The 13,667-nt window shown below is 37.5% G+C and overlaps 1 protein-coding gene and 1 long non-coding RNA gene across 5 annotated transcripts in view; both read left to right on the plus strand.

Moving 5' to 3' along the window:
- AP1S2 (adaptor related protein complex 1 subunit sigma 2) overlaps window positions 1–13,644 on the plus strand; it is a 30,935-nt gene extending 17,291 nt beyond the window's left edge. The window contains exons 5-6 of one of the 4 annotated variants that reach the window (XR_011679709.1): window positions 155–257; window positions 11,766–13,644. Coding sequence is in view for 3 of the 4 variants with exons in the window: in XM_071430481.1 (XP_071286582.1) it covers window positions 11,766–11,813 (48 nt within the window). In the remaining variant the exon portion in view is untranslated. Of the gene's footprint in view, window positions 1–154; window positions 258–8,064; window positions 9,490–11,765 lie in introns of those variants that run through there. The other 3 variants (XM_071430482.1, XM_071430481.1, XM_071430483.1) reach the window with 3 other exon arrangements.
- Window positions 266–7,060, plus strand: LOC139591652 (uncharacterized). The gene is made up of 2 exons (XR_011679710.1): window positions 266–783; window positions 1,463–7,060. It is a non-coding gene; the product is annotated as an uncharacterized lncRNA (long non-coding RNA).
- Window positions 13,645–13,667: the final 23 nt, after the last annotated feature.

A 13,667-nucleotide genomic window follows, 5' to 3' on the forward strand; every position in this document is an offset into this window, starting at 1 on the left:
TGTATATTGTTTAGAATATTTTTAAGTCTTATTTTAAATGTAAATAAGCTATACATGATTGGGTGAATGTTGGGTTTTTATTTGCCTTTTTTTTTTTTTTTTTTCATTTAGTAGTTGATACTACATTTTCACTGCTGCTTGATTTTGTTTGTAGAGCCAGAACGAAGACTGGGGAGGTTTGTCTGAGGATATCTTATGATTAAGAGCAATCTAAGGCATTAGCCCTTTTGACCATCTAAATGATTGGTAACTACCAAGTTTACCATTTTGGTGGCATGGATTAAATGGGTGCTATGCAAAGAGTGCTGCACGTGTAATTAAGTCCTTGCAAGGGTAAACAGAAAATGGGTGATGGGCTTAACTTTCTGCAACACTTGCATGATGGTCTTTGAAGAGTGCTTTGAGTGTTTTTATTTTCCTTTTATGTACTAACCGCATCAACTTGAAATCTCTGACTTCTACTGGCTTTCTTTGGTGTTGGTAATTAAGTGGGATAATGCAAGTTAGAGAAATGGATACCAAAGCTAATAACTAAACAGATGTTTGGCTTTGTTTACTTACAATCAGCCCATATAAACATGTATTTATTGGAAAATGAGCTGTTTACATCTGCTGTGCAAAGAAAATGGGCCCTAAAAAGATTGGGTGCTGCTGCAATTGACTGTGTATCAAAATGCCGGATGCTGCATGACAGAACAAAGCTTATTTGCATATATAGTGCATTGCAACATATTTTTGTCCAAAGCATAAGTGGAATACGTTGTGGCAGTCCTACTAATAAAGGTAAGATTTTAATTTGCATAAAGCAAGTTTAAAACATACATGAAAATGATTTGCTGGGAAAAACTTAATTAGTCTGCTACTTATTTGATATAATGATAAACAAGTAGTTCAGTAAACAGATTGGCTTTTGTACTGTGGAACTGTGGTAATAGATCTAATTTCATATGGAGATTTATAAATACCAGGATTTAGTTTCCAGATAAAAGAAAACAATTGTAGTAGGCAAAAGTATTTGTAATATGTTCAAAACCAAATTCAGAGCTGGTGTATGGGTATTTTTATCATTTAAGAGTTTCCTAGTATATGATAGAGCCATTGATTTGTGTTGGGAAGAGGAGAGCAGCCAATAATCTGCTTGCATATTAGACCTGAAGAATTAGAGCAGTCAACAAGCAATTTGTTGAAAAAGATTTCTTTATGAGCTTGGACATATTCTAAAGCAACTGTGAGAAAAACTTAAGTGCTCAAGCTTGATACTTTCTACATTTCCCCCCCAATTTTATTGCTTTTTCTGTGCTCTTATGGTGTGATTCTTATGGTGAGGTTAGAATTGAAACTGTGCCTGTAAAACTTTCCTTGTGATTAGAACTTTAAAAATTACCTACATTGTTCAGTACCTGTGCTATGAACAGAGCTTAGAAATCCTAATCTTTTTTTTTTTTTTTTTTTTGTGTCTCAGATGGCTACAAAGACCAATTCTGACACATACAAACTCAGGCTTAGATAACTGTGTGAATCCAGTTTACCTACCTACAATATGTCCCTGGGTGAATTCTGTGTGTGGGCATAGTTTTGGTTGAAGCAATGTGCTTTGTCCCCATGAAATTAAACACAGTTGTATTATCTGATGCCCATGGAATGCTACTTCTTGGCCTGTACTGTTCCTTGGAAGGAGTGAAGGAATAGTTGCTGTGTTCAGATCCTAATTTACAAGGTTGTTGTGGTTCCTCAGAATATGGAGAAATAGAAATGGCATCTGCTGGGCTGAGTGGAGAGGGAGAGATAGATGGTTACACATAATCAGAGATGGGGAATAGATAGCCTGCAGTAAGGAGCTGCAGGTTGTATATAGGAATGAAGTTCATCTGGGTTAGAGAAAGATCTCCTGAGGTAAAGGAGGTTGCCTTAGGGCAAGGGGAGGAGTTTGCCTCAGAGCTTCGGTGTTTGGATTAACCTGATGTTTAACTAATTGGTTATACAACTTTAAATTACTTTAATCCTTGTTACTCTGAGGCATAACCAAGCCTAGAATGAGTAGAACTTGTTTTTCTGGTTGTCTCTTAGAGAGATTTTCTGTAAACTAGAGTGTTGAGTACTACGTGCTCCATGTGGAAGTTGTAATAAGCCACATATTCAGTAGTCGGTTTCATAGAGAATGTGGTGAAATTTATGGTAAGCCTTGCTTAATATTGAGAAATCACATGAAATCTTGATATACATTCAAATTGTTCTGTGTAGAAATTCTGCTTTCTACAGAGAGCATTTTACAGTGGTAAAGTCATGGTCTTGAGTCAGGAGGCAAGGTAGCTCATCACCCAAACTCATGCTACATGACTGTTGTTGAGAAAGCTGGATCTATTCTCACTCTGACCTTTGTGTTGATCTGCTTGACCTGTGCTTCTGGGGCTCCTAGCTTGTTAGCCAAAACTTGAGCTCATGTAGAGGGAGCATGAGGGAAGTGCCAGGAGGAGAAAACCGGTGGCATTGAAAAGGGAAGTAAAAAGCAGCTGCTTTTGGCAAGCCAGGACTTTTGCTAAAGTTGATAGTACAGCTTAAATTACGTCCTATTTTTTAAAGAATCACAATATCTAGGTGCTTTAAAAAGCCAGTGTTCCACACATCTTGTCCTGACTCACTGTGTGCTGTGAACCCCCAAGTCAGCCTGCAGAGGTAGGGTCTAATTTACTTGTCATATGCTGCACCCCTGCTGTTGGCCTGAGTCATAGGAGTGTAGTGAGGAGCTTCAGCAGCAGTATTGACTTTGGGAGTTTTCAGCTGTCCTTTCTCTCCCTCTTTCCTTGTGCCAGGAAAGCTATTTATACAACCATTCTAGAACTGGATTTCAGATCCATTAAAACTAATCCAATTCAAATTGTTTATTTTAAAAAACATATAGTCAGCAGCTTTTCTTTTCTGTGTTTACAACTTGTGCCTGCAAACATTTGTCCAAACAATTGTAAGAATGCAAAGTGCTGCAGTGCCAGGAAGGAAGGGAGATGCTTAAATGCCATTGCCATGGAAGCTGAATAGTATTGGACGTGACATGGCTTGTTGCAGCAGTATATTCTGGTCAGCTCTTCAAAGATAACAGCCCTGCAGTTTAAGAAATGCTTCCTTGAGAAAAAGGAGATTAAGCCACGCAAACCTGTATCTGCAGTGCTGAAAGAAAGCATTAATGAATCCTTGCGTGCCTAGTTTGACAGTTTGCCAAGCATCCAGACATTGTCAGATTATCTGATGGAGAAGTCAGTGATTTTTTAAATAATTTTGGCTCTTAACTTCACAATACAAAGTGTTCAGCCGTAATACGTGCTTAAAGCATTTGTGCTTTTGTGGTGGCGAGGTGGAGCCTCTGATGGATTCTTAGAACCATCCTTGCTGCTGAAGGCTGGGCTCTCGATTGTTCCTGGCTCGCTGCATAGCAACTGATTGGCACATGTGGAGGAGAGCCCCAGAGCGATTATCACCTCTGAGCTGGCAGATCAGAGCAGCAGCTCAGAGGCAGGAAGCGCCTGCTATTATCCGGTTATAGAGCACAAAGCTTCAGCTGATCTTTGCAGTGCTCTTGGGAGAGAGGCAGGCAGGCACTGCTGTCATACCCCTCTGGTCTGTTGAGGTGATGTTTTAGAGCTGAAGTCTGTTTATATGCTTGGATGTTTTGCTGAGTAACATTTGCAGGACAACTTGCTGTTTCATATTCTAGTTGAGAATTCTGTTGACTGGTTTGCATCGATCTTGAAGATTTTTTGTTTTCTCTGTATAGAAAGCTGCAGACAAGATCTTGACTAGGAGTTGGTATTGATGAAGTATTCTTTTTATTTGTTTGCTTGTGGGTTCTTTTGTTTTTTGTTCTTCTTTTGTAAGAGCATTATAGTTAGTACTTGTCTTTGAAGATGTTCGTGTTTCTAAGTTCTCTGAGATAACACTTGGGTCTTCTTTGAAAGTAAAAACAGAATTTTGTAATAAAAATGCCTTAGTGGGAAATATCAAGGCCAGACTAGATGGGCCCTGAGCAACCTGGCCTATTGGAATGTGTCTGCCTATGGCACAAGGGTTGGAACTAAATGATCTAAAATATCTCTTCCAACCCAAACTCATCTTTCTAATAGAAGCCTCTGAACAGTTAGCTAACCAAAGATTGGGAAACAGGTACTCTCCTGTTTTGAAATCCTTGAAAAGGCAAGTGAACAGCAGCAATTTCCTAAAGCAGCTGTTCATTAGAAATATTGCCTAATAACGATTCAGAAGTAGAGTGTAAAAGTAATTGCTTTTGAAATTGCTAAGGAAGTACTTGTTAAATGTGAATTTCTTCCTACTGCAAAAACGTCATGTTTCTAAACATAAATCCTCATCCTTTTCTCTTAATTTTCCCATAGCCTGCTTCTGTAGAATTCTTCCCAAACTTCCATGCACCCCATGGACCCTCATCTTGTATGTTGTTCAAGGTAGGGTTTTGTTAGATGCTGAATGAGGAAAAAAACCAAGTCTTTATCAAACAATGGCAGTTGTAATTCTTGTGTGCAGTTTAACATGGCTTGCCTTCACAGACTTTGTGCTGGGTTTGATGGGAAAGAAGTTAAAATAATAACCTAAGCAAACTTTTCCTGAAAAAGAAGTTGTGTGAAGTGTTGATGAAGTCTGTGTCACTGCCATGAGAAGTCATCAGTAAAATGGCAGCCCTGCAATACGCTGAACTTGAGACAGTTTGGTATAGACATAAAGAATTTCTTTTCTCTCTCTTGCCTGAGGAAATAGCACAGTTTTTTTGTCCATGACAGACTTAAAATACCTTAAATTGCAGCAAGTAAATAATTCAAGGTAGATGTTAGGCAAATTTTCCAGTGGAGATAATAATTTAGCATTTAAGTAGATTGCCTGAGGCACAATAAAAAGGCATCACTGGATGCCTTTAATAGATGAAATATCTCTCAGGAAAGTTATAGGTATACTGTTAGGGGGACTGGATTAAATGAGGTCCCTTCTAATTTTATTTTAGCTATGATTTTTAATTAGTTTGGGTCATGACAGAGTTGGCTGAGAAAATGTCAGTTGGGTTGGACTGGCTAAATAGTTCTGTTTGCTCAGATCAACTCTACCATTTTTCTAATTTAAAAAATTTCCAATGACTCAGGCTGACAATTTCAGAGAGTATTATTAGCTTTTTAAAATGAGTTGTCAACACAGATGTCGTTTTGAAGAAGATTAATTCTAGTAACTTTTAAAATACTGCAATTCCACAATGTGCAGATTGTGTTGTAGAGCTATTACTTTTCTGGCAGTACTAGGATCTAAGACCTTTGTGTTAAAGTCAGATAAATGGTTTACAGCCAAAGTTTTACGTGATGATTTTTCAGAGGTGTATTTCATGTTAGTTTGCCCTTACATTGTACTGTAAGGATACCATTGTCTCTTCCCTAGCTTTTAGATCAATTAATTAAACTTATTAGATCTAAATTGTTATCTTAAACAACATCTGAGCCTGTGAAGTATGTCCTTGAGGTCTGCACAGTCCCACCAAAGGAAAGCAAGGTAGTCTAGATACTGATTGTGGAATTTGACAACTGTCCCTTCCCCATATTGTCTTTCCTGGTGTTCAGACCAGCAGACCAGCTGCTCTGGAGACAGTGTAGTGGGGGGGGGGCACAAAAAAAGGTCAGTCAGAGCTGAAAGTTGTGAGGTGCTGTAGTTCTGTGATGGCAAACAATTTGTCAAAACTTTATTTTGCTTTTGGTTGCTTGTCAGGCAGCCCACAGTGCCAGGCCCTTTTGTGGCTTGTCCTGGGTGTCCTTGGTGGGGTACAGAGGCCTCACTGGAACACCAGTTTTCCTTCTCAATATTGCTGTGTTATCACTTTGTATCTCCATTACTGTTGTCTTCCATTTAATCCTTTACTTCTAAAGGTCAGTTTATTGCTAGTCTAGTTGCAGGTGATGTTTACACATTCTGTTAGCTAAAATGGAGTGAAATCACATTTTTCCTATTGTTGTCTGACCATCTGTCTTGCTTTATCAGTAAACCATAAGTTTCTGCAAAGATGAGACACTGATCTCACAACAGAAATGTGAGTCAATCCTCTAATTTTGTATACCATGATTTTAACATCAAAGACAGCAAAATCCTCGAGGTATAAACCACTGAAAATACAATCAGGGTGGGAAATACCCCAGACTGTGTGGGACTGTGCAAATTGGGAAAGGACATGAAGTGAGCACTTCCATGGCCTTATTTGTTGATGTTTACAGATATGTAAAATGGGACATGGTCAGTGTTTCCAGGCCAAAGAGGATGCCTAAGAATGTGTACACACAAAATCCTTTAATACAACAGTGGCTTGCAGTCAGCTTCATAAGAAAGAGAATGAGCTGTTCTTCTTCTTTCTGTCCAGAGAGCAAATGTAAAGTTAAGGAGGAATTTATTAGGAGATTTAACAGGCATTTCAGTGAAGACACCAACTTCAATGGCTCCACATTTCCAATGGTAAACACTGGAACACATGAGTTTTTTTCAAGGAAGAGGGGAATCGTGTATGCATATATAACCCAGATAAAAATTGGACATTTTAGATTATTACAATATGCCTGTTCTTCAGTTGTCTTCTCATGAACAGTGTAAGTAAAGCAGAAGTTTTCCCTAGGGACCTTTCTGGGAATATTTGTCTGTGGGAATTCTAAGTTTAGTACTTTATTCTTTTTAGTCAAAACTCCTACTCCCTAATAACATACACTGTTACTATGCAATGCCTTTTCCAGTTAGGAATATGCATCAGCATTTTGTTTTTAATGTAGACTGATGATTTCTACTTAGGCCATGCGAGAGGTGCTAAGTGTTGAAATTTATGTTTGTAATTCTTTATTATATACCAAATTCTTTTGAATCTAAAAATTACAGCATGCATCATATAACTTATTTGTAACTGTCACAGAGTTATTTAGGTGCTATTATTTTGTGAACTACTGGATTTGTAGTTAGCTTGGTCAGGGTAATTTAAACTACTGTGACATGATCTTCAGATTACTGATACTGAAAAACAGAATAAAAAACTGTGCAGCTTCTGGAATATTTTTGTTGTGCTTTTTTCGTAATTTGAGAATAGAATTTAAAAACATGCAAGCTTGGACATGCAAATAAACTGAGATGGCACAGAGGAGACAGTTTTAGAAGTCCATGGGAACTCTTCTCAGTTCTGTTTTAAAACTTCCGTCATTCTGGGAAGTGGGATACTAAAATAGATTGAAGATTGTAATTGGTACAGGATCAAAGATGGAAACTGACATGCAGAGAGTTGAGTTTTGTGTGTTTTCATCCCAGAAAAAGTTAATTCTGCATATATGGGGATGATGCTCCTCAGTTACTGTTACTCCATTATTGAGTGTTGCTTTCTTTCTAGCTCATCTTTCAGCAAATTGAATACCAATGTTCATGCCAATCATACAAGAGTGTATTGAGTTCAGCAGCATAATCCAAAGGCAAAGAAAACTTTGCCTGCTTTGAGAAGTGTATCAGAGGCCTCCATTTTTCTAAACAGACTCTCTTTCAAAAAAAGGAATTTTTGTCACCAGTAATGCCACTGCTGCACTACCCTGGCATGGTGTGTTCAGAGCCATGTTCTGGGGGCCTGATGCCTCTCTAAATGTGTGTTTTATTAGAGCAGATGTGGTGAGTGATGTCAGATGTCACTTAGCTCAGTGCCTGTCTCTGACAGAAGCCAACAGTTGATGCCTGATGCAGAGACAAGTAATAGATAGGGTGGCCCATCTCTGGAGCTTCAAACTTTTTTTGGCTAAGAAGAAACTCTGAGCTTATGTAATAAAGTATTTATGATATGAAGTTCCTCTGTCTGTTGTTGGACACAGCATGCAAGTATGGGGGGGTAAAACAATGATTCTCCCCACTACCCTCACCCCCTGGACATCTAGAGTAGTCAAAAATACCATATTGTATTTCTGTATCAAATGTCCTTTTAATGTCAGAGATACAATAGCAGCAAGGTAGTATTTTTGTTTTCTTGCATATCTGTCCACCTTTCTATTATGTATAAGAATATGTACATTTCTTTTGTAGCCACGTCATGAATACTTTAATGTACCAGTGTACTAAATGGCTTCATTCATCATGCATGCAGAATTTCAGAGGAGATAGACCTGTGACTTACTCATGACAGAACATTATCATCAGCTTGCTGAATCCAGTCATCCTGAATCTAATAGAATGCCACAACCATTCTCTGCTGTTGTACTTTCCTCTTCCCCCTCTGTTTTACAGTGTTGTCTCTTCACATGTCTCATTTCAACAAAACTTGTGCTTGTTGCCATATGGTTTAACTTTTTTATTGTGTGTAAGCTTGAAGTCTTATGCTTAAGAGTTCTGTAGCATTTTCTGAGCTAAACATCTATATACTGCAATACCTATATTGTAACATTACTCAACCCACATTTATCTTTTAAATAGGTTGGTGGTATTTAAACATATTATTAAATTAAGTCTGTAGGTGAAGTTAAGACTTACAGAGAAAGTAGTGAAGGAGAAGTATCATGTGAAATGTGTATACACACAAGTATTAAATGATGCTGAATTAAATTCTACCTAGACCATGCATCTTAATTAGAGGTGCAAATAACACTATCCCTTTCTGAAGACTGGCACAATAGTGTGACTGACCTTACAAAAAGGAGAGGGGCATAATTGATTAGGTCAAAGAGAATGATGGGTAAATCTGAAATTAAAACATTAGTATTTAAGTGTGCAGAATGCTCTTGTGAGTAATTTAAGTTACTGCCACTGAAAGAGAGAACAATACCATTGCTTGACAAATGAATAACGGAATTATAGAAACATTAAGGTTGGGAAAGACCTCTTAGCCTATTGAGTCCAGCCATTAATGATTAGGGTTGGAAAGATCCCAGTCCATTAACAGTATACTTGCAATTAAATGCAGGCTGCTTTGTGTATGGGAGAACTGCCACGAGGGTGAATATAAGTGCATTCAGTTGAAAAGTGGCCAGTGAGAGGGCATGTAATGCATCCTGTTTGTAACCTAAAACCAGGGCTGATTCTGAAAATTGTTTCCATGAATTATCAAGGAGGCAGTTACTAAAATGAACCACAAACAAGCTTAGTTCCCTGTACTATATGTGGTAATGCACTACCTTCCAAATGTTAAACTGACAAAAAAATGAGAGATTTAGGGGATTAGACAAAAGATTTGGATTGGATTTGCAGCATTCTGAAATCTTAGAAAACAAGATCATAGGAGTGGTTTTCCATTTCCAAGTTTGCCTTTTTTCTGTAAGCCATTAACAATGTGTTTGGATGTCTGGTTAATGCTGCTTTAGCCTGCATTATTTCATGCCTGTTGGCTTAAAATGCTGTGCATTGAGCTGTAATGAGATGCTGTTTTTCTTGTTATCTGTATACAGCTGCTTGCTTCTAAATGACTAGGTAATGAATTAGCTTTTCTGGCATGTTTGAAATAAAGTATTGCATGCACTTTTGTCTCATGTGAATGACTTTTTTCCTCATCTGTGTTCTGATATTTCAAATTTGTTGTTTGCCTTAGGTGATTCTGAGTATATAACACTGCAGAATGTTTTACCTAAGAATTGGATAAAATGTTTGACACTTAGTAAAACAAATTATGTGAACAAAACATAATTCTATTTGTTTCTTAAAAGTAATAATTAATAAAGTTATTCTTCTAGCAAAAGACATTAGCCTTTAGGTGTTCCTTGAGATTATATTGTTGATGAGGAAGGCACATCTGTCTCAAGATTACTGCTTTAGTAATAAAAAACATTAAAATACGTCTGAGTTCTATGGGTGATGTATCTGTGGACAAGTAGCTGATGTCCTTGAAATAGGTGGCTTTTAATGGTTAGCCAGTGACCTTGATTTACTTGTATGTAGAGTTTAAGTTTATGCCTGCTGAAAATCATCTCAGACTTTGAAATGGCAGTGAAAACAACAATACTAAACTGCTCTAAAAACAGTGGCAGCACTGCTCTGTTTTTCTTCACAGCTGTAAAGAACTTTGTTTTCAGGTACCTTTGTAAATATCTTGTTGCACTCCTGTGTAACTCATAAGTGCCCACTGCTGTCTAATCAATTTAAAATTAAAAAGTGAATTTATTACAAATATTTTGAAGACCTTGAAGTGCTTGAGAAGTTGTATTCTTGTATGCTCTTGAGTTCTGGTCCACAGTTAGTTAACAGTATAGGATTTCTTGAGTAAAATGCCTTACCTTGATGGATAGTGGAGATGTGTGTTCTTCCAGAATGAATGCAACAAAGTAATCTGGGAATATAATACAAAAAGTTATATTAGAAATGCTACATAGCCATTTCTTCAGTCAGTGCCTCCTTTTGGGGATTCGTTAAAATACACGTGTAAATCTTTAATCCTGCCATCCTGTCTGGCTTTGTCAAGGTCACTGCAGTTCTAAGAATACTTAATATTGCATCTGTGAGGGAAAAAAACCAAGCCAGCACTACATCTTTAATACACCAAGTATCTTGTTTTCAGATTTAACTTGCCTTTTTATTGCAATTTTTTATTTCCTTCTGGATTTTAGAAGCCATCTCAATATGCCTGTTCCAAGCTCTGACTGATTTTTTAATGAAGTTGACTTAAAGTATCATAGCTTCTTCCTTCACTGCTGAATCACCTTATACATGAGCTGAATGATCATAGTAAACTTGTTCATTTTGTGCCACATAGTCAAGGCTGATAGAGACAATATTCTGATGTTACTTGCAAGGTTTGAGGTGTTTAATTTTGTGTTTTACTGACATTATTTTTCTAATAAATATTTGCAAAGCAGTTGAAAAATAATTTGTTGGCTGCCTTAACTGTTATCTGCTTTTTTTTCTGCTGCATGATATGTCTTGTTTTAGGATGCTAAAGTAAGTTTATTCATACTCTTGATGTTAAAGCTTTTGTTTTGATACAGACACAGTATCCCCTTTTATTTATCATGGCATTGTTAATAGTTACTAAAAAAAGCTCAGCCTAATGTTTCTAGTTTAAACCATTTATTTTCAGAGGCTATGGAAGTAATGAATACAAAACTGATGATAATTTTTTGGAATTTGGTATTAAACAACTTTCTCTGAATCTAAGGAAAGCTTTCTAAGATTAGAATTAACTTAAAACTTTATGCCTGGAGTGGAATAATAAAATTCCTGTCCTAAAAACTCTTCCCTCTTTGAAAGGGATCAATTTCACACCAGGCGTACCAAGGTACTGTGACCTGCTTTTATTAATTAAAAACATGGGATCACTGTATAAAAAACCAAACAAACCCAAACTCTTTTATAAAGATCTTAAGGGATACTGTATCTTAGTTGCATCTGTAGATTCATTCATCCACTTCTTTGTTATTCCTGAAGAGATTTTTGAAACCCTGGAAACAATTCACCACAAAATTCACTGACTCCATTGCAAGCTCCTTCCCCATCCCTCCCTAGCTCCTATCTCTGTTACTCACTTGTGATTTGTTCCCTGCTGGTAGACCTAAATTGTTTTATTTTTATTATGCTTAAGGGCAATAAAATCCACCTGCTATCCTTGTGAACCATGGCAATCTAATTAACAGCTCTGTGAAAAGTGCAGCTATAATACCATGTTTGCAAACTGCAGTGCTTCCATGTTTTCATGTCTTTTCAGCTTTCTTTTTCAATTCAGCACCTTCCATACTAACTCATGTACAGCTCTGCTCAGTAGAAACAGTGTTCATTTACTACTGTCTCAAATTTTCCCTCCGTAGGAAGCAGAGACCCCACGTAGTGTACTTGAAGAAATTGGATTGACATAAATCTTCTCTTCAGCTGATGCCATCTCAGTGTTTCATACTGTAAATGTTCACTGCCTTCATTGTAATGTTTAGCTAATGGTGTAAGATGCTGTTTGTCAGTATTACTGTTTTGCTAAGCTGCTTCATTCAGGCCTACAAGAAAAATACAGAAATACTTTTTTTTGAAAAGGGAACAAGAAACCTAAGTTCAAAATTTATAAATGAAAGGGAATTAGATTTAAATTGACTCAGTGTTTCCCTTCACTGCATTTATAGGAAAATTGCATTTGACTTCGATAAGCCTACTGTTTTTTATAAGCGAACTTGACTTCAGGAAATAAATGTATTATTATGACATAAGCATAGTCTACCTAAATGAAAAGAAACTACATGGACAACTCCAAATATGAAATGTTCTGGTGTAGAAATTGTGTTTATGCAACCAAAGAATCTGTTCATCTACATTTTAGTCACCACTTGTGATTATTCTGCTTATTTCAGTTGTTGCATAATGATTGGAAATATCTGTTTACTACTGAATTTGTCATTATACCAAAGAATCCTGCCAGGATCTGCATATCAAACTGGTAAAAAACTGTTAAGGTGATAACTGCTTTTTTAAGAAAACTGATCAACTCACTAGAGATGAAGGTGTATTTTAGTGTAGCTACCTTGAGCAAAACTGTGCAAGTTACTATACATCAAAGGGAATGCATATAGGAGAGAAGGAAAACCAGCCCAGACTGAATAAGGAAACTGTTTTTAGGTCTGATATTAGCTTGCTTTGACCATGAACACAAGGAAAGCTTTCTAACTGAATAGAGAGATGCATAATGAAAACTGAATACTTTCAAAGATGGGAAAGAAGAAGCTTTACAGAAGGGACCTTTTATTATTTTCTTTCGAAGTCTAACAATTAATTTGTATTTTTTGGTGTTTTGTAGTTACGCTTTATTGGGTGTATAGGTACTTTTAGGACACACTAAGTGTCAAAGTCATTTAACTGCTTTTCTTGATCAACACATTAAACATGTGATACATCCCTTACAGTACTCCTGCATGATGTAGTTGAACCAACTAATTTGCAGTGAGAGCTCTTATCACTACAAATCATGTAAACTGATATCCAGAAATATTTTGACAGTTTGAACAGACTCTCAGGACTGAGCCTGTTTCACTTGCAGAAATGTGATCCATGTGTGATTTTGAGGGAGACAGGGGGAGTCTGCACCTGAGAGTAGCCAAGTTCTGTTGTCTGTCCCCTCCCTCTCCACCCAGACACCTTCCCCTAGGAGTTTTGGCTTGTTCACCTGCGTGGTGCCATGTTTTCACAGAGCTCAGCTCCAGCAGTGGCCAGCTGCAGAGTGGGTTCAGTAGTACCAGCCAAAGGAAAGGTGCAGTGGTGCCACTTCTAAGGCCCTGATCCAGACCCCAGCACCAATACTTGAGCCAAAAGAGTGGCCAGCCAGGCCCAGGCTGTGTGTGCCACTTCTGTGGCAGTACCAGCGTGGTGCCTGTGAACTCAAGCCATTAGAACTTGTCTATGGATGCCCATTCCAGGATTTACACACAGATTCCAGATGACCAGAGACTGTTTTTTGTCCCAGAGCATTTCCCCAGTGGGCAGGGGTAGATGAGGGTAGAGGGGTGGTGAAAGGACCCTGTGTGTGTAGTGGTAAAATGGATTTAAGTCAAACCAGAAGCAATTTTATATGTATTAAACATGTTTTTAAAGTTTACACTGTCACTTGTATGTGCTTGGCTGGATTAAGCTTCGTTGTGATTGTGACAAACTGTTTGACCTCTGTCTGTCACATTGGTTTAGTTGTAATAAATGTCCATTTTTACACCATTGCTGTGTTTATATGTAATTAG

This window comes from Agelaius tricolor, unplaced genomic scaffold, assembly GCF_023055355.1.
Source record: "Agelaius tricolor isolate 1412-34295 unplaced genomic scaffold, bAgeTri1.0.p SCAF_7, whole genome shotgun sequence".
NCBI lineage: Eukaryota > Metazoa > Chordata > Aves > Passeriformes > Icteridae > Agelaius > Agelaius tricolor.